Raw genomic sequence first — 18907 nt, 5'->3', positions numbered from 1 at the left:
CAGCGCCGGGCAGGGCACCTGGGGATGGATGGATGGAGGGATGGAGCTGGGGATGGAGGGATGGGGGACCTGCCTCTGCCCACCCAGCACCAGGAGGGCACGTGGGGATGGATGGATGGATGGATGGATGGATGGATGGATGGATGGATGGATGGATGGATGGATGGATGGAGCTGGGGATGGAGGGATGGGGGACCTGCCTCTGCCCACCCAGCACCAGGAGGGCACCTGGGGATGGAGGGATGGGGGACTGCCTTTGCCTGCCCAGCGCCAGGCAGGAATGGGTACAGTCAGGGATGGATAGATGCCCACTCCTGGTACCTTCCCCCCCTGCTGCAGGGTCCGAGCAGAGCAGAATTTAGACGAGTTTGTGTTCTGTTTTCCCACTCATTCTCTCTCTCCCAGCTGTTCTCTTTGTGGTGTTTTCCTCACTGCTCTCCATGTCCCGTTAGTCATTCTTTATCAGAATTTTATTTTACTGCTTTCTAAGCACACTTTAAAGACAGATCTTTCATTTTGTTTAGGAGATCTCTGAGGTCTTGCCAAACTATTAGGAGTGCAAACACTCTGGGATATTTTGTTACTGAAGTCCAGCTTTGGAGGTTTTCAGCTGTGTAATTTTGCAGTTGCTGAGACAAGCCTTTGAATGAGGGAGATGAGCAGCCCCATTATGGGATATGGAAATTAAAGCAGGATCTGGATTTGAATTAGGAGTCTGTGTGGACTCTGTTGTTTTTTATTCCAAATTTGTATTGTGGTCCTTTTTGTGCAGGCAGGAAAGGGAATCCTGGGGCATTTAGGGGTTTAGAATAATAGGAAAATAGTCCTTTCCTGTGCACTGTCTATGCTTCCAGGGAAAGCTGGAACTTGGGGTGTGACTGTTGGGATGCTTGATCTGCCCCCTCCCTTTTCCCTTTTCCTGGGCAGTCCCTTTCTCCAGGCTCAGCTTTGGCTCCCCAGCCCCAGGGGCTGAGCTGGCTGTGAAAATGAACCCTGACTTGCCCCAGGAGCTGAGATGTGCCAGTCCTGATGTGCTCCCCAAACCCTGCTGTGCCTTGGAGGTGCTCCTGGGGGAATTCATAACCAGAGGCACAGCTGGGAGTGTCCTGAGAGGGATTTTGGGGCACAGTGGCTGCAGGGAGTGAAGCACAGGTCACTGAGGGGGTTTGGGCTCTGGCTGCAGGCAGTGAATCAGCACCAGAGGCTCTGGAATTCACTGGGAAGGCAAATCCTGGAGCAGGGCTGGGGCTGGTGCTTGTTTAAGTGTCTGGGTGGGTGCTGATCTGATTTCATGGGCAGCTGCCCCAGAGCAGCACCACGGGCTCCCTCACTGCAGGGAGAGCTCTGGCAGTGCCAGAGACCTGGCTGAACCCTCAGTGCCAAGGGGAGGCACAGTGGGAGCCCATCCCTGCCCCAGGTAAATCCCACAGCACACACTCCCGTGCTGGGGGCGAGGAATTTTCCACTGAGGTTTGGCTGTTGGCTCATCAGTACCAAGGGGGGCATCCTGGATTTCTTCCAGGAACTGGCATTCCTGTTTGAGGCAACGTGTGGATGTTCTTTTTCTGCCCATCCTACATAAATAATTAATGGAAAACAGTCCCAGCTCTTTTGCTTACACATTGATTATGAGAATTAATAATTGCTTCAATGAAATTATTTCTGAGTATGAAGAGTCTTTGCTGGAGAGGAGAGAAAAGAACAAAGGAAAACCAACCAGCAGAAAAAGAGTTTAAAACCACAGCTGAATTTCTCTATATATGCCAAGTGCCACAGAATATTGACTAGGAGGCTGGGAGGAGTTTAAAATCCTGTTTTAAACTAAAACATCTGCACTAATTACTCTGTGTGTATTTAATTTGTCTTTGATTCCTGATAGTTTGGTAATTAGTGCATTTGATGGAGTGCTGAAGATGTGATGGGCTGTGTCTGGATGGATAACAGAGGAACTTGTTGTTACTGCAGGTGAAAAAAGCTGATTTTTTGTTGTATTTGTTGTGCTTTTCCCCCCAAACTTGCTAATTTTGTGTATGGCTGCTGGCTAACAAACAGCCACTCCTTGAGAAAACTCAGTTTTGGTAGTGCTGTGTTCTCTGTGCATTCCTGGCAGGTTCTATCTCTGAATAAGACAGAAAAACTGATACTCAGCCTTTAAAATTTCAGATCCAAACCATCCTCAGTGGATGCTCCTTTCTGTCTGACAGCCACTTACTGAGTGGTGAGTTGATGTAGAAAAGTCACTTATTTTAACATCTCTCCATAAAAAGTAAAATTGTTCTTGGTAAAATCAATTGAAAAGTCAAAACTGCAGGTCTTGTTTTACAACCTTTAAGAAAGGAAAAATGCTGTAACAGGAGAAAGCTCAGCTCTTTGAAAAAGACAAAGTATTGGATTTTTTCCAGGGAAGAAGAGTGAATTTTCACTGTGTCTCACGTCCCTGGAAGATTGGGAAGGGTTTGAGCGAGTTAATATAAACTTAAAACTTTGGTGCCGAGATCATTATTGGGCTGAGCAGTATTGGGGTTTGGAGAGTGACAAGATCAGCTAAAATCCACCCTGCCCTGCTGTGTCCCTGCTGCTCTCCTTCCTTTATTGGCCAGGTGAGAAAGCATCAGGAGAGAATTGCACAAAATGCACTTTTCTGCCTGGTCCACTTTGCTTCTGAAGTTTTAACTAGAACTCAGTGCCAGTCAGAGCTCCAGAGCCTCCCCAGCTGGCAGACACTAAATGTGCTTTGCTCCTGGAAGTTATTTTGGGGAATATTGGCTGCTCCATGGACACTCCTCAAGGTATCACACTGGGGGAACCCAAACCTCCCTGGTTTCAGTGCTGGAACAGAGCAGGGAACGCTCTGGATCCTCCTCTGCCCTTCCCTGGAGCAGTGGGAGGCTCTGGCTGTGTCCACCCACGCTCCCTGCAGGATCTCTGCCCTGGCACAGCCCTGCTGGGGGTCCGGGGGTGAAACCCCTGCTGAGCCCCCTGTGCAGCAGGGCCTGGTGGGCAGAGCCTCCTCCTGCCCTGCCCTGCCTTCCTTGGCTCTGCTCCTCGGGAATGGGAGGAGCTGGAGCAGCTCAGGGGCCAGCATGGATCTGCTTTCCTCCTGGAGCTCTGGGTTGTCCCCTGCTCCAACAGCTCCAGGGTTTGGGGGATCCCCTTAGGGCAGGGCAGGGGGTTGGGGTGTGCTGCCTCACTGGCACTACCTGGGCTCCTTTCCTTCCCACCAGCTCAGCCCCAGCATGTTGGGAAGGGATCCCTGGATAGCCAAGGCCAGGTTGGACACTGGGGCTTGGAGCAGCCTGGGACAGGGGAAGGTGTCCCTGCCATGGCAGGGGTGGGATTGAAGCTCCTTCCAACCCAAACCAGTCTGGGATTCTCTGCTGAGCACTGACAGTGCTGGGGGGGGTTTGGAGGAAGGTGCAGCTCTCTCTCAGCCCAGTGTGGCTCTGTAAAACCCAGTCTAAAACCCTCCCAGGGGAGGCTGGCAGCCCCTGGGGAGCTCCTGTGGAGGGGATGCACCTTTGGAGTCCCTGTGTGTGGAGGTCCTGTCTGCTTGGCAGCAGGTTTCTGCCCCCCCTCCTTCTCCCCTGGGAAAGCAAAGCCACTCTAACAGTTATTTAGGAGTGTTTTTCTTTGGTAAAGAACCCCTGCAAATCTGCACTAAAATAATTAGGTCAGGGCGTTAGTTTAGAGCCTTTGTTTTTTATTGTGCCAACAGAAAACAGATTAGGAGCAGTTTTTAGTGAGGTGTAGCTGGCACAGGAGCAGCTCTTTGCCCTGTGCACAAGTCCTCAGCTCCTGTCAGAGCTCCAAAACCAGGTTCTAAGCTCATCATGGGCTCCAAGAACTCACTGTGGTTTGCTGTGGGAGCTACCTTGGAACAGAAGAAGTCTTTGTGCTCTTGGCAGGTCCAGTGCAGGATGGGATAACTCTGCCAATTGTCTTTTATCTGCTGGCTGTAAATCTGTCAGCTCTGAGCTCCAGTCACTGAGCTGGAGAAAGCCACGAGCACTCCTGAGCAATTAATTGGAATTAATTCTATGGCTGTGTTTGGGTAACACGACTCTGAAGTGTTTTGGAAAGGCTGAGGGGACTTTTCCAGAAGTATTATCTTTTTAATTAAAAATGAAGGTATGGAGGCAAGATAAATGTAATCAGGGAGCAGTGCCTGCTGCTGAGGCTCTCCTAAGTAGGTTGTGTTTACTGTTCCCTGGGAGTTCTGCAGCTCCAGGTGACTGCATCCTGCTGCCTTTCATAACAGCACCAGGGTTGTTTTGCAGAAGGTGATTAAATCAGACAGGGGTGTACATTGAGCAAACAGGGACAATATCATTTTCTTATATGTTAGAAACTAGGTCAAGGGATGAAACAGAAAAGTACAGGTAATGGAAATTGCTTTTTAGAAAAAACTGCTCTGCAGCAGCTGTAGGAAATCATAAACCAGTGCTGAAATATCAGATTTAGTGGCTGTTACTTTTTAATGAAAATATTAATTTCTTTTCAAGAGGAACATTTGTGACAAGCCTGAATCTGTTTCCACTACTTGAGACATAGTTTAAGCTTCACCTTCAGCATTTCAGGTGTGCTCATGTCCAACTGTTTGGGGTTTGATGGGAGGGTCATGAGATATTCCAGTGGTATCCATTCAAACAAAAAGCACTGAGTTCTTCCTTCATGGTCAGCATTTTGGTTTATTTGGTAAATTCCTTTCCTGTAAGCTGGCACAGACATCTCTGTCTCTGTCCTTTTAAAGGGACTCATCAGGTACAGCCTGGATTGAAGAACAGCAACAAACTCTGTGATAAAACATCAAGTTCTGAATTTTAAACCCCTAAAACTAAACTGCATTTTTAATTTTGTTCTCATTAATATGAGAAATGAACTCCTTGTGTGTTCAGTCTTCCCAGTGGCTTGGTGAATGGTTTTGGCTGTATTTTAAGAAAACAAATTTGATTTCTGCATTTATATCCTTCCTTTCCTCCAGAAATTCCTGGCACGACTGCAGCCTCCAGCTGGTGTTTGCTTGTTGGTGTTAGAGGTGTTAGTGGTTTATTTGGCTTAATTAATCCATGAGCCTTAATTAGAAGGAATGCCTGGGGATGGAGTGTCCTGCCTTGCTTTCCCTGGGAGCTGTGAGGCCATGACCCAGCTCCCTGGGGATAAAGGAGACCTGGAAAGGCTTGGGAAGGCCTTGGAGTGTCCCAGGTGACACCTTTGGGTGTCCCAGGTGCCCCAGGGGACACAGAGCAGGCAGGGAGGGGCTGCCCCAGGCCTGGCTCCCATCCCATGGCCCAGGGTAAAGTCAGGGAATGCTTTGGCTTGGAAGGGAATTAATCCCATGGCAGGGACACCTCCCACTGTCCCAGGCTGCTCATCCTGGGGAAGGTGTCCCCATCCACCCTGGCCTTGGGCGCTGCCAGGGATCCAGGGGCAGCCAGAGCTGCTCTGGGAATTCCAGGCCAGCCCCTCCCACCCTCCCGGGGAAGAGGAGCAGCCCAGGATGGCCCAAAGCACTCAGAATCCTGGCTCCATGTCTGAGAGTTCCCTCTGTCTGCTCTGAGCTGCTTCCCTGCTGCTGCAGTGTGAGTGACCTGGGCGCGGGCAGGGTGGAGATTCCCCAGCAGGGCTGAGCTGGGGCTGCCACAACTGTCCCTCCACCCTTCCAGATTCCCCCTGCGTGTTTGGTTCTTTGGGGGATTAATGCTGCTGGCATTGGTGATGGCAGTGACTCCCACTCCGTTCTTAGGATTTTAGATTTGATTTTGATTAGATGTTGGGAAGGAATTCCTGGCTGGGAGGGTGGGGAGGGGCTGGGATGGAATTCCCAGAGCAGCTGTGGCTGCCCCTGGATCCCTGGCAGTGCCCAAGGCCAGGCTGGACACTGGAGTTTGAAGCCACCTGGGACAGTGGGAGGTGTCCCTGCTGTGGCAGGGGTGGCACTGGGTGGGATTTAAGGTCCCTTCCAACCCAAACCATTCTATGATTCTGTTTTCATTTTAATGCCACACAGGTTCTCACACAGAGTAAGAAGATAAAAGAAGACCTATAAATAAACAATATTATAAACTAATTTATAAACTAAACTATAGGAACAATCAAAGCAAGCAGACAGAAGTTGAGCTGAGCTGCCTGCCAGAGCATCAGCAGCATGAGCATGTTAAGGATATTTGTGCATCCTAACAGGACCTGGTAACCCAGCACAGGAGCAGTGCCTGGAGTAACCAGTGAGTTGTTACTCAGGGATAAGCACAGGTTGAGCTCTACACGTGGCTTTCTGTACCAGTCAGGACATTTCCTCCCCACCAACTCCACTGCTGGGATCAGTGTTGGAAGCCTGACTTAGGCCTGGCTTTATTGGTTTAGTTGGATGCTTTTCAGCGGGCTGAAGGGACACTAAAGGGATTAAGCATTTGTTACACTATAGCCCTCTTAGGGCAGGGCAGCTGTGCTGCTGCTGGAGTGCCTGGACACTTGGGAAACACAGGCTGCATGGAAGTAGCACTGGGACACTGTCTGTGAGCTTTGGAGAAGCCTGTTCTTGTGCACTGGGCTTTTTGGGGCCCTTGGCCAAGGGGGCCTACAGGCTGTAAACAGGGTTTGTGGGACAAATCTGATTACTGCAATTATGGCAGAGTTAGTGCTCAGGCCAAACTAAGTCTGCAGAAAAATCCTGACCACCTAAGGCTGGGAAGCAAAGAGGAAAAACAGGATTAGGATGCATTAGTGCAGGTTATTGTCCTTGCTGCAGCGAGGTGGAAAGCAGGTACATGTGATGCTGGAAAACAAGCTGTGTTTTGGGGTGGGTTCTGCAGGAAATGGGACACACTGCTGTGCCTGTGCCCGTTCCTCTCTGCTGCTGTCTCCCAGGTCCCATCCCTTCCACACAGATCCTGGACATGCTGGCCAGTCCTTCACCCACTTTGGTCTTCTCAGAGGTGAATCCAAGTGCTCCTGGGATCAAGGTGTCATTGGAGTGTGAGCAGTGAGAGGGGAGCTGCAGCCCCTATTCCATACCTGGGGGTCCCTCCCACTCCTCTCCCTCTCTGCTGGCTCAGCCCTTGTTCCATTCCAGATCCCAGGGGATTTTCCTCTCCTCAGTTCCTGGGTGGATCCAGGGTTACCCTGGGGCAGGAGGGTGTGGGAAGGGACCCCCAAGGATCATGGAGTCCAGCTCCTGACCCTGCACAGGACACCCCAGCAATCCCACCCTGTGCCTGAGAGCCTTGTCCAAGTGCTCTGGCAGGAATTTGGGGATTAACCTAAAAACATCCTGATTATGGAGAACCTTCCACTGAGGCAGAGCACCTGGCACAGTAACACAGCACTCAGAATTCAGCACAGCTCCCTGTGAAAAATCCTGTGTCTCAGATAAAACCAATGAGCTGCTCATGTTCTGTTGTGTAGGATCTATAAAAATAAAATCATTCCAAAGGGCTCACCCCCCTATCTGTGCTGGGTTTTGGTTCCAGGTGCTGGAAGCATTTGCTGGGCGCCTGATAAAGGTGGGAGTTTTATCCAGGAGGGATATTCCCAGCCTGACCAAGTACCAGATCATCCTGGCAAGGGATCAGTACAGGAAGAACCCCTCTGCACAACATGCAGTAAGTTCTTTATTTGTTTCATGCTATTAAAGTGGTGAATAAATAGGAATAATCCATCGTTACAATATTTCTGGAGACATTTTAAGTAGATTTCTGTTTTTAGCTGTGGAATAAAATAGAATCACAGCACAGTCTGGGATGGAAGGGATCTTTAAAATCATCTATGAAATCTATTTATCTATTTTAAGATCATTTATGAAAAATATTCCTAATTGTTCCACATTTCTGGATGCCAATATAGCAGAGTGAAGGAAAAGACACTCAGTTGAAAAAGGCACTCAGTTGAAAAAGGCACTCAGTTGAAAAAGGCACTCAGTTGAAGTGAAATTGCTTTGAGAACTTACATTGTAATCACTGACAGCCAAGTTTTCATTTTCCCCTCAAAGGTATATTCCTGCTCCTGGTTTTTGGTAAAGCCTCATGGAATGGTCAAATTTTGTAGACTTAAAGAAAATTGCCTAAAAAACCCCTGTGTATCTCAAAAAGAGCAATAGGAAATCTCCTTCACTGCAAGCAAGGCAACTTTCCGGAGTTAATTCCATAGCCTGGGTGGATGTGCCAGAAATCCCTGGTTTTCCCAAATGCTGATGGTTCAGCTGTCAGAGTCTGAGGGTTGATGAGCTAATTTTGGGAGATTATAGAGGTATTTTGGAGAGTATTTTGGAGGTGGAAGAGGACTGCCTTCACTGAGCACTGTGCAGTCTGTCCCGTGATGGACAAACGGCTCCCTGGGCATCACTTTGGGCTTTGTTCTGCTCCTCAGGTGTCACTCTGCTTTTGGGCACGAATTGCAGTGGGATTCCTGCTCCTCAGCCACTTCCTAACTCCATCAGAATCTGCTTTTCTCCCCCAGGGAATCCATCAAGGCATCATTGAAGGAGACTTTGCCCTTTGTATCAGTCTGTACCACGGGTACGAGCTGCTGCTGCAGATGGGAATCCGCTCCTTATTCATCTACCTGTGGGGAATCATGGATGGATCCAAAGGTGAAATCTCCTCAGGAGCATCCTTCCTTTCAGCTCCACTTCATTTACCTTGCTGTATGGCTGCTTTGGCACAAAACACCTTAAGGAATGAACAAAACACCTTAAGGAATGAGGGACTGCAGGTGGATTTGGTTTTTTGTTCCCCTTATTCACAGAATATTAACAGAATGACCAGGTTGGAAGAGACCTTCAAGACCATCGAGTCCAAGCCAGCCCCAACACCTCAGCTCACCCCTGGCACCCAGTGCCACATCCAGGCTTTGTTAAACACACCCAGGGATGGGGACTCCACCACCTCCCTGGGCAGAACATTCCAGAGCTTTATCACCCTTTCTATAAAAATCTTTCTTCTGATATCCAACCTGTATTTCCCCTGGCACAGCTCCAGGCTGTGTGCTCTGGTTGTGTCAGTTCCTGCAGACAGAGCCCAGCCCAGCTGAGCACAGGCACCTTTCAGGGAGCTGTGAGAGTGATGAGGGCACCCCTGAGTCTCCTTTTCTCCAGGCTGAGCCCCCCCAGCTCCCTCAGGGCTTCCTCTCAGGGTTTGTGTTCCCAGCCCCTCCCCAGCCTCGCTGCCCCCTCTGGATGTGCTCGAGCCTCTCCAAGTCCTTCCCAAGCTGAGGGGCCAGAGCTGGGCACTGTGAGGTTTGCTAAAGGCAGAGTTTGGGAAAGCAAATGGGATCCTGAGGTGTTCCAGCTCTCTCCACAGGGCTGTCCCGCACCAAGAGCGAGCTGGGGCGCAACGAGGACTTCATGGAGCTCTACCAGCAGCTGCAGGACATGTTCTCAGACACTGCTGTGACTGCTGAGAGTGGAAGTGCTGGCAACAGCACAACAGGTCAGGATTCTCCTCTCAGGGACAGACTATTCCTGTTTAAAAGTTGTGCTGCCCTGGCTGCTGCTCCTTGTTATTCCACATTGAATTCCCAATGTTCTGTCTCTTCCCTCAGTGGTTTTAGCTACTTTCAAGGAAGTTTTCTGTTTTTGAAGTTTTTAATTTGCTCTAAAATGAAGGTTAAAATACAGCTGTTTCACTGTAAGTCTTTTCCAGTGTGACTCTAACAAAAGTAACAGCACTTCCTCAAAAACTGGGTTTAACAAATGTTCTTCTGTCAGCAGTTTATTGTTTTGTTTGGAATCAGTGTCAGGATTTGGGTCTGACTCAGATAATTCTAGTGAGAGGCAATGAAGTTCACTGAACCTTCCTGCTTGTTTCAGGTTTATTTACATCTTTCATTACTTTATTTCCTTTCTAGCATTGGAAAATAAAAAGGAATTTGTCTACAGCCATCCAAAACTGAAGAAATTGGAGGAGATTGTAATAGAACACTTCAGATCCTGGAAACAGAGAGGTTCTGGTGAGTGCCAACAGCTCAGGAAAACCTGGGAATGGAAACAAGGAGTATCCTCCTGATTGATTCCCTCCTTTGTGCTGTCTCATTGCTTTGATTGTTTGTGCATCTTCCCCTCTAGAAAACTTCAGCACAAGATTTCTATAAGATAAAACTTCCTATAAGTTCTCATTATTAATTTGATATAAACTGCTCTACCAGCTGAGCAAAACAGGGATAGGGAATTCATTTCTGGGGGCACCACCTCTCCTGCTGGTCCTGTCCCAGTTTGTCCTGGCAGCCTCTCCTCAGTTCCTGCTGCAGAGTTCCATGAGCTCACTTAAGGACCTTAAGGATGGAAGTTCTGATATCCAGCCTGAGGATAAGAATTAACAACTCTGAGGCAGCAATTAGAAGTTCAGATCCTTCAGTTACATTCCCCTGTCCCTCATTCTTTTTCATCTTGATGAAAACATCATTCAGATCTCTTGGGTTTTGGGGTGTTTCAGCTTCTTGATTCCAGCCTTTGGAATATTACAGGAGTAACAATAACATTTGTTTTGCATCTTGTTCCCTTTTTATCTTGTCCGTTTGGGTCTTTGTGCTCTGTCAAGTTCTGATGATTTCTGACCTGCCCTTCCCTCTTTTTTTGTGTGGTTTTTTTTCTCTCTTGGATGCCCTGTTCTCAGCAAACCTTTGAAATGACTGATGTTTTCTACTAGGCAACTTTGTTTCCCAGTTCTGTGTTTGTAACTTTAGGATAAGTCCCCATGCATTTAATGCAATTTGCTTCTTTTTTCCCCTTCCCATTCAGAGTTCTTTCTGTCCTCCCAACCTCCCTCCTTTTGCCTCCACTTAAAAACCCTACATTTGAGATGGAAAGGGGGGAATTTGTGCCCAAAGCCACTGGCCATACCTGGAACAGCCCCAGCCCTTTCTGTTCTGTTCATTCCCCTGGATCCCTGGCAGTGCCCAAGGCCAGGCTGGACACTGGGGCTTGGAGCAGCCTGGGACAGTGGGAGGTGTCCCTGCCCTGGCAGGGGTGGGAATGGGATGGGATTTAAGGTCCCTCCCAACCCAAACCAGTCTGGGATTCTGGGATTATGGTTCTGCTGTCCTGAGAGTCCTGAAATGGAGACAACAGCGCTGTGAACTTCATTCTAAAGCACTTCCCATCCAACCCAGCTTTTCAAAGTGACTTTAGCAAGGGTGCCTCAGATAAAGACATTCTCATTCTCACATTCTCCAAAACTAGAGCATGCTTTGATCCAAAGAGGGATTTTTCAAGGAGGGGGATCTTGGAGCATTTTCTGCCCATTTTCTCTTCCCATTAAGTGAGACAAGAGCTGTGAACGTGTAACTTGTGGGGGTTGCCCCGTCCTTTTTTACTGATGATTCTATCAAAACCTGCCATTTTCAAATGCAGCAGGTGAGGACAGGAGCGAGGGCTGCCCTGGGGACACGAGGGTGATGATCTTCTCCTCGTTCCGGGACAGCGTGCAGGAGATCGCCGAGATGCTGGCGCGGCTCAGCCCGGCCGTGCGCGCCATGACCTTCGTGGGACACTCCTCGGGCAAGAGCACCAAGGGCTTCACCCAGAAGGAGCAGCTGGAGGTGAGGCAAGAGGAGGCTTGGACTGGGAATTAGTGATGAGGAGCATTAATTGTGGATATAACCTCAGGAGTATGGGCTGTGTAGCAGTGGATGAGCTGTAAGTGTCGTTGGTAAATCCCTGTGGAGTCCAGTGGGTTCCAGAGGAGCCAAAATTATACTCACTGAACAAAATAGCCCAATAATTTATATATTTATATTATATAAAAATAGAATTTCCATAATTTATATTATTTATATTATATTAACAACTGCTAAATTAAAATGTCAAAAATCTGGGGAAATATGCGAATACATGCTGTGGGAAATTTATTTTTATTCTAGATAAGACAGGTAAGATCCAGCATGAAATTCTGATCTAGCAAAGCCAAAAAAAAAGACAACAAGACAACCCCTAAAATATTTAATTGCTAAGTTGGGAGGATCAGTTTTACAAGTTTTACATAGTTGGAGACAGAATAAGGTGGGCTTTTTTCCCTTCATTTTAGAGTTAAAGAGTTGAAATGCTGATGCTGGTCACACTGGGGTGGTGTTGGATCACAAGGTAGCAGCTGGGAAATTTAAAAAGACAAAATTTGTCATTTTAGGATTGTCTTGGTTTGAAAAGCCAGGTGTCTGCTAAGGAAGGCAGGAGCCTCCCCTGAAATGGAAAATCACAATGGAAAACCCCTCCCTGTGAATTATTAGAATTTTGAAATTAAAGAGCTCTCAGGCAAAGATCTGGGAGCAGGAATAGCAGTTCTTTACTAGAAAAAAAAAGAATAAAAATAAAATAAAATTTTAAAATGCAGTAATACAAAACCCCACTGCCAGAGTGAGAGCAGCCCTGCCCCACTGTGTGTCAGGGTGGTGGCACAGTCCCATCCCAGGGGGGCTCAGGGTGGTGGCACAGTCCCATCCCAGGGGGGCTCAGGGTAGTGGCACAGTCCCATCCCAGGGGGGCTCAGGGTGGTGGCACAGTCCCATCCCAGGGGGGCTCAGGGTGGTGGCACAGTCCCATCCCAGGGGGGCTCAGGGTGGTGGCACAGTCCCATCCCAGGGGGCTCAGGGTGGTGGCACAGTCCCATCCCAGGGGGCTCAGCCCTCCTGCAGTGCCAGCTGTGGTTCTGCTGGAGCAGGGATCCTGCACAAGGGGGGAGTTTTCCTCTGCAGCTCCAGGGCTGCTGGAGATGGGCCTGCTCTCCCTCTGGGAATGCAGGGCAGCAGAAAGCTGCTCCTCTGGGAATGCAGTGGGCAAAGGCTGCTGGGCTGTTCCCAGCTCAGATTGGATCCAGGGAGGAATGTTTGGCTCCTCCCCTGGGCGGAGCATCTCCCCATGGGATGCTGGAATTGGATCAGCCCTGCAGGGACACTCAGTGGCCATGGACAGCAGAGATCTCCTGGAGGGAGGGTTGGCTGTGGGAGGGATAAAGAAACCTGCCCCAGGAACAGCAGAGAACTGCCCAGCTCTGACAGATCTTCCAACCCAGGACAAATCCGTTTTCCTGGCTGAGCTGCTGAGTGCCTTTCCCCTGTCCCTGCAGGTGGTGAGGCGTTTCCGGGAGGGCGGCTACAACACCCTGGTGTCCACCTGCGTGGGCGAGGAGGGGCTGGACATCGGCGAGGTGGATCTGATCGTGTGCTTCGACGCGCAGCGCAGCCCCGTGCGCCTGGTGCAGCGCATGGGCCGCACCGGGCGCCGCCGCCACGGCCGCATCGTCGTCATCCTGGCCCAGGGCCGCGAGGAGAGGGTGAGTGAGGGCCACGGCCAGGCCCAGGAGGGACGGGGTGTCACGAGCCGTGCTTACAAACGGGGTTTGTGGTGGTTCCTGAATTGATCTCAGGGTGGTAAAAACACTGACACGGCGCAGGGGGTTTGCAGTGATAATCAAAAACCAGTGTACCTTTATTGAATGACCACAGCAAAATGCGTTGGGGAGGGATTGGGGAAAGGGAAGAATAAGGAAAAGAGGGAGGAAGAGAAAGGAAGGTATATTGCTACCAAACATAGAGAGACCAAGTCCTTCCATGTCCAGCCGATGGAGTTCAGCAGGTCACATCTGGGGAGATCTCAGAGGTTTCAGTTCATCTGAACTCTTTGTACTCTCTTTTGATGGGGGAAGGGGTAAATCTTGACATCAAATCAAAGGTAGTCTATTGCATTTTCAGGGGAAAATGGTATTTGGAGAAGGGTACCCACAGTCCATGTTCTCAGCAGTGGGTGAGAGCCATTGTCTTCTTGGTCCACTGCTCACACCTACAACATCCATCTTGCTCTGGTCAGCGTGCCTCCCCCACACACCTCCCCTGGTTGGGGGTTTCAGTCCCAATCCTTGGAAAGGGGGGGGGTGGGGGGAACCTTTTCACATAGGGGTTTCATGTCTTGGTCCTTGATGGAGAGCCTTCTGCCACCTCAGTCTGTCTGTCTGTGGCGGTTGTAAAACAGGTGAGGGGTCTTCTGTGGGGACCACCCATGACCTCAGGGGAAGTCCAGCCAGGCTGAGAGGTGGGACAACTTCCAGGGCTGTTGTTGCAAAGGGCAAAGTGCCCCTTCCTCCTTTCAGGGGGTTCAGGGTAGCATACAGCAAACACACCTGTGAGCAATAGCTTAGCACTGTGCTCAGGCCTCAGGGTCTGGGCAAGTAACTGTCTCCAGCAGGGCCAGAATTTCAGACAAGGGTCTTTTCTTCAGTGGTCCCCAATGACAGTCGTGAGGCAGATGAGGGAAACTTTGGACAGAGACTCACACGGGGGTGGGATGGTCGGGATGGACAGAGATGAGAGATCTCTGAAGCCAGGTCCTGGAACGTGCAGTTTATTGCAAAGGCAAGTGAGGGCTGACAAGGCTGGTGAGGGGCTGGGAACACAAACCCTGTGAGGAATATTTGAAGGAGATGGGGGTGCTCAGCCTGGAGAAGAGGAGGCTCAGAGGTGCCCTCATTGCTCTCCACACCTTCCTGCAGGGAGGCTGCAGACAGGTGGGGTCGGTCTCTGACAGAACCAGAGGACACAGCCTCCAGCTATGGCAGGGACCAGACAGGTTGGATATCAGGAAAATGTTTTTTACCAAAAGAATAATAAAGCACTGGAATGCTCTTCCCAGGGAGGAGGTGGAATCACCATCTCTGGATGTGTTTATAAAAGCCTGGCCATGGCACTTGGTGCTATGGTGAGGTGTGAGGGCACAGGTTGGACTCGATGATCTCAGAGGTCTCTTCCAACCTCATTGTTCTGTGATTCTGGGAAAGGGCGTGGGTGCAGGGGTGTCACTGTGATATTTTCTGAAAAATCCCTTCACCACGATTTCTTGTCCTGGGAAGTTGAGAAGCCTCAGAGAAAAATGTAAATAATAATTATCTGATTGCTTCTCCTTGTGTTTTGCTGCTTTGGAATGTAGTAGGGGATTCTTTCATTGGTTCCATGTGAATTGTTTTAACTTAATGACCAATCCCAGTCCAGCTGTGTCAGGACTCTGATCTGTCACGAGTTTTTATTATTCATTCCTTTCTAGCTTTCTGATGTATCCTTCCTCTTTCTTTAGTGTAGTTTTAGTATAGCATTTCTTTTAATATAATACATATCATGAAATAATAAATCAGCCTCCTGAGAACATGCAGTCAAATTCTCATCTCTCACCTCGTCCTGGGGACCCTCCCCAACACAACACAGGGGCCCTGCTGGGAGCTGCCAGCCACAGCTCAGAGCAGGCCCCAAAGAGGAAGAGAGAGGTAAAGAGAGAGAAGGCAAGAACGTGGTAAAGAGGGTGAGAGAGAGCAGAGTTCCCATTCCAATACCATAAATCTTCTTCTGTGCTGAATATTCTAATTCTCACTCACCAATCTAGTACAAGACACAAATCCTACAGCATTTACATACAGCCTGTAAGAATCATTACATTCCCATCCTGTGTTCCATTTTAAACCCTAAAAACTCCTCTTTGGGCCCTTCTGCCAAGCCAGCAGGGTCTGCTCTGCCCCTTGGAGCTGTCTGCAGGCAGAGGGTGTTGTTCCATCCAAAGGGGATTCCCTTCAGCTGGCCATGCCATTGTTTTCCAGGTGTTCAGTAACTGAGGGATCTCAGAGCTGCTTTCATTTCCATCTCACTCACAGTTTCCATATTCTCAAATTCTTTTGCCAGGCAATCATATTGATCAGGCTTTCCTGTTTCATCTTCCCCAAGAGCCAGGCAATCAGGGGTTGCTCACCCTGTGGCACGGTGGGGTTTAGATGGTGGGTGCTGTTACCTGTTTCCCAACAAGCATCTCCTGTGGAAAAGCCACTTGGGTAGGTGTGGGGGTTCCAGCTGTGGGTTTCTCTGGGTCTGGACTGAAGGCACTGAGACAGTAATTCATGTTCACACTCAGGTGTTTATTATTTCTTATCAGTGACACAGTCTCACTGCTGGGAGTTCAGCTTTTCATCAGAAGGCACAAAATGCCCAACAATCTCTGGTTCCAAGGGCTTTTAAGACTAAACTATCCAATTAAGAGCTGACACCTGGATTATTTTCCCTTATACCCCAATAACTGATCCCACAGAGCTGCAATGGGGACTTTTCTGCCCAATTACAAATTCCACCCAAACCCATGGAGAAGGAGGAAGAAGCAGCCTGAAGAAGAAGCCCAGGATGACACCCTGTGCTCTCCATCTTGCTCCCATCCACAGCACACTAAACACCCCAAACCCTCAATTTCTCACCCAGTGACACACCTGCACTTCTCTCTGTAATCTATTGCACACTTTGGTGGGTTCCAGTCTATCCTGAAGTCTGGGAAACTTTCCCCATGGATGAGGGTGAAAGTCAGTGCTGCCCTGGGGGTCAGGGCACCCCAGAGCAGACACAGAAATGTTCCTGTGCCCTGAGTTTGCACAGGTGAGTGTTCAGGCAGAGCACACACCCCACACTCACCACAGCTAGCTCAGCCAAGAGGCAGAAGGGCCTTTTGTAGGGTGAATCCCAGCCAAGGTTTGTTCCAGCACGCCCAAGGGAAATCAGGGACAAAAGCCCCCTGGCCATGTGGTGTGCACAGGGTTAAGGATGGGAGGGCATGGGGTGGCACAAGGGGCAGGCAAAGGGCATTGCCCTACAGGGAGGACAGGGCTGGCCACCAGGGATTCCACAGCCAATGAGGGAGCAGGGAAAGGAGAAACCAAGAGAATTTGGGACATCTGGGGAAAGGAACTGGGATGGATCATGGTGTTCTGCAAGATTCCATGGGGAAGTTCTTTCTGTCTGCCCAGCTGGGGAAAACTCTCTGGTAGGTCTTTCCAAGGCAGTGCCCTGGGGATTTGCCTGAGGGGGAAGGATTCAGAGGATTCCACACTCAGGGAGCATCCCTGCCCAGATCTCCAACAATCCCACCCTGGGCATCCCTGGCATCCCTGTCCAAACCCTCCTGGAGCTCTGGCAGCCTCGGGGCTGTGCCCATTCCCTGGGGAGCCTGGGCAGTGCCAGCCCCCTCTGGGGGGAAAATCTTTCCTGATCTCCAGCCTGAGCCTGCCCTGACCCAGCTCCAGCCCTTTCCTGGGTGCTGTCCCTGTCCCAGGGAGCAGGGATTGGAGCTGTCCCTTGGGACAAAGCTGCAGCCCCCAGGGAGTCTCTGCTCAGGCTCCTCGTTCACTGTTACAGGAAACTCCAGCAGAGAACCCCGGAGTGCTTTGGGTTGGATGGGACATGAAAGATCCTCCAGCTCTGCCCCCTGCCATGGCAGGGACACCTCCCACTGTCCCAGGGTGTCCCAGTGTCCAGCCTGGCCTTGGGCACTGCCAGGGATCCAGGGGCAGTCACAGCTGCTCTGGCAATTCCAGCCCAGCCAGGAATTCCCAGTTCCCAATCTCCCATCCATCCCTGCCCTCTGGCACTGGGAGCCATTCCCTGGCTCCTGTCCCTCTGTCCTTGTCCCCAGTCCCTCTCCAGCTCTCCTGGAGCCCTCCAGGCCCTGCCAGGGGCTCTGAGCTCTCCCTGGAGCCTTCTCCTCTCCAGGAGAACATTCCCAGCTCTCCCAGCCTGCCATGTCACCAAGTATTAAACTGCAGCTCAGAGAGTCCAGGGCTTTCCAAGGGTGCAGAGGGAGGAGTGGGGTGGGGCTGGAGCTGGGGGGGACACTGGGGGTGGGGTGCTGGTGGTGACAGTGGCTGTTCAGGCTGGTGCTTACTGGGCTGGTGACGCCACTGGCACCCAGAGCTGGCTTTAGTGGCCGCGCTCTTGCGTGTGAGGATGAGGAGATCGGCTTAGGTGCAAATCCACTTTGGCTGGGCTCCTGCAGCCCAGCACTCAGGCAGAGCACAATTAATCATCTCTGAGAACAGACTGTCCCTCGGGACACCCCTGTCCCACTGGAGATGTGCTGGGAGCTGGGGGATCCCGGCACAGCTGGGCCAGCTGCATCCCACAGCCCTGCAGGGCCTGGCTCACCCTTGGATGGGACAGGGCAGGATTTGGGCAGGATTTGGGCAGGACAGGCTGGGCACTCCCTGCTGCCATCACCAGTGAAAGGGGGTGCAAACCAACACAGCCAAGGTCTGTGTAAATCAATTGTAAACCCAAAGTTTCAGACTCTTGGTATTATTTCATTTATTCCAGTCAATTCTGTAGCTCTGGGTGGGATTTGTGGATGGCAGGGATTTAATTCTGAATGAGACTGCAGAGAATCCTCCCTGGGGGGAGAAAAGTTTCCCCTTTGAAGGGATGAGAGCCAAAAATATTAAACCTGAGTGGAGCTTGTAAATAGATGTTTTCTCGTGCTGCTTACGGAGGCTGGTTACTATTGAAAGCTCTGCTCTGTAATGGGATATAAAACAGTCCCTTAAATTCCTTGGAGCTTCACTTAAGTACTTGGATTACTGTGTTGTCCAGATTTTCTCAGATATATTTGAAGCAGAACCTCCCCTCAGGTAGAAAAGTAATTGCATACATCTTTTTTATTTTCGGGTCAGGAAATAAGTTTAAGTGCAAAGCAGTATTGTCTTGGTGGGTTTGTTTGGTTTTTCTTGAGGGTGTTTTTTGGGGTTGTTGTTGGGGTTTTTAACTTTAGCAGAATTGGAAAGAGACTCAGTTTGGAGGTTCTTCCCCACCACTTAATTTTCAGCTCAATAATTAATGTCCATGTATTAATTTATAGGAATTTGTTAGGGGTTTTTGTGTGTTTTTTCCCCTTTGTTTCAGTTTTGGGATTTTTTTTTTTGTTTTGCTTGCTTTAACTTTGGGGTTGTTTTTAATCAAACCAGGTCAGTCACAAAGCTTTTGAAGATGTTTTATTGGGAGAAAGGGGTCAGTGCAGGTCTGGCAGCGTGACGTTGGCAGGAATTCCTGTCACCTCAGTGTTTGTTCTGTGGCTCCCATGTGTGCCCAGGGCAGCCTCTCCACGTGGCAGCTCCCGTGAGCCCCAGGGCCCAGGCTTGGG

At 50.0% G+C, this 18907-nt stretch overlaps 1 protein-coding gene across 7 annotated transcripts in view; it reads left to right on the top strand.

Annotated features, from left to right (window-relative positions):
- FANCM (FA complementation group M) overlaps positions 1–18907 on the top strand; it is a 60804-nt gene that overhangs the window by 16188 nt on the left and 25709 nt on the right. For 3 of the 7 annotated variants that reach the window (XM_059850727.1, XM_059850726.1, XM_059850722.1), the window contains 6 exons: positions 7467–7598; positions 8452–8584; positions 9282–9422; positions 9841–9942; positions 11342–11529; positions 13050–13256. In XM_059850727.1, coding sequence (XP_059706710.1) covers positions 7467–7598; positions 8452–8584; positions 9282–9422; positions 9841–9942; positions 11342–11529; positions 13050–13256 — 903 coding nt within the window. The remainder of the gene's footprint in view (positions 1–7466; positions 7599–8451; positions 8585–9281; positions 9423–9840; positions 9943–11341; positions 11530–13049; positions 13257–18907) is intronic. The other 4 variants (XM_059850728.1, XM_059850724.1, XM_059850725.1 and 1 more) reach the window with 3 other exon arrangements.

The sequence above is a fragment of the Haemorhous mexicanus genome, chromosome 6 (genome assembly GCF_027477595.1).
Source record: "Haemorhous mexicanus isolate bHaeMex1 chromosome 6, bHaeMex1.pri, whole genome shotgun sequence".
Classification (NCBI taxonomy): domain Eukaryota; kingdom Metazoa; phylum Chordata; class Aves; order Passeriformes; family Fringillidae; genus Haemorhous; species Haemorhous mexicanus.
The sequence above is the reverse complement of the archived record's forward strand: the minus strand, read 5'-3'. Positions and strand labels throughout refer to the sequence as shown.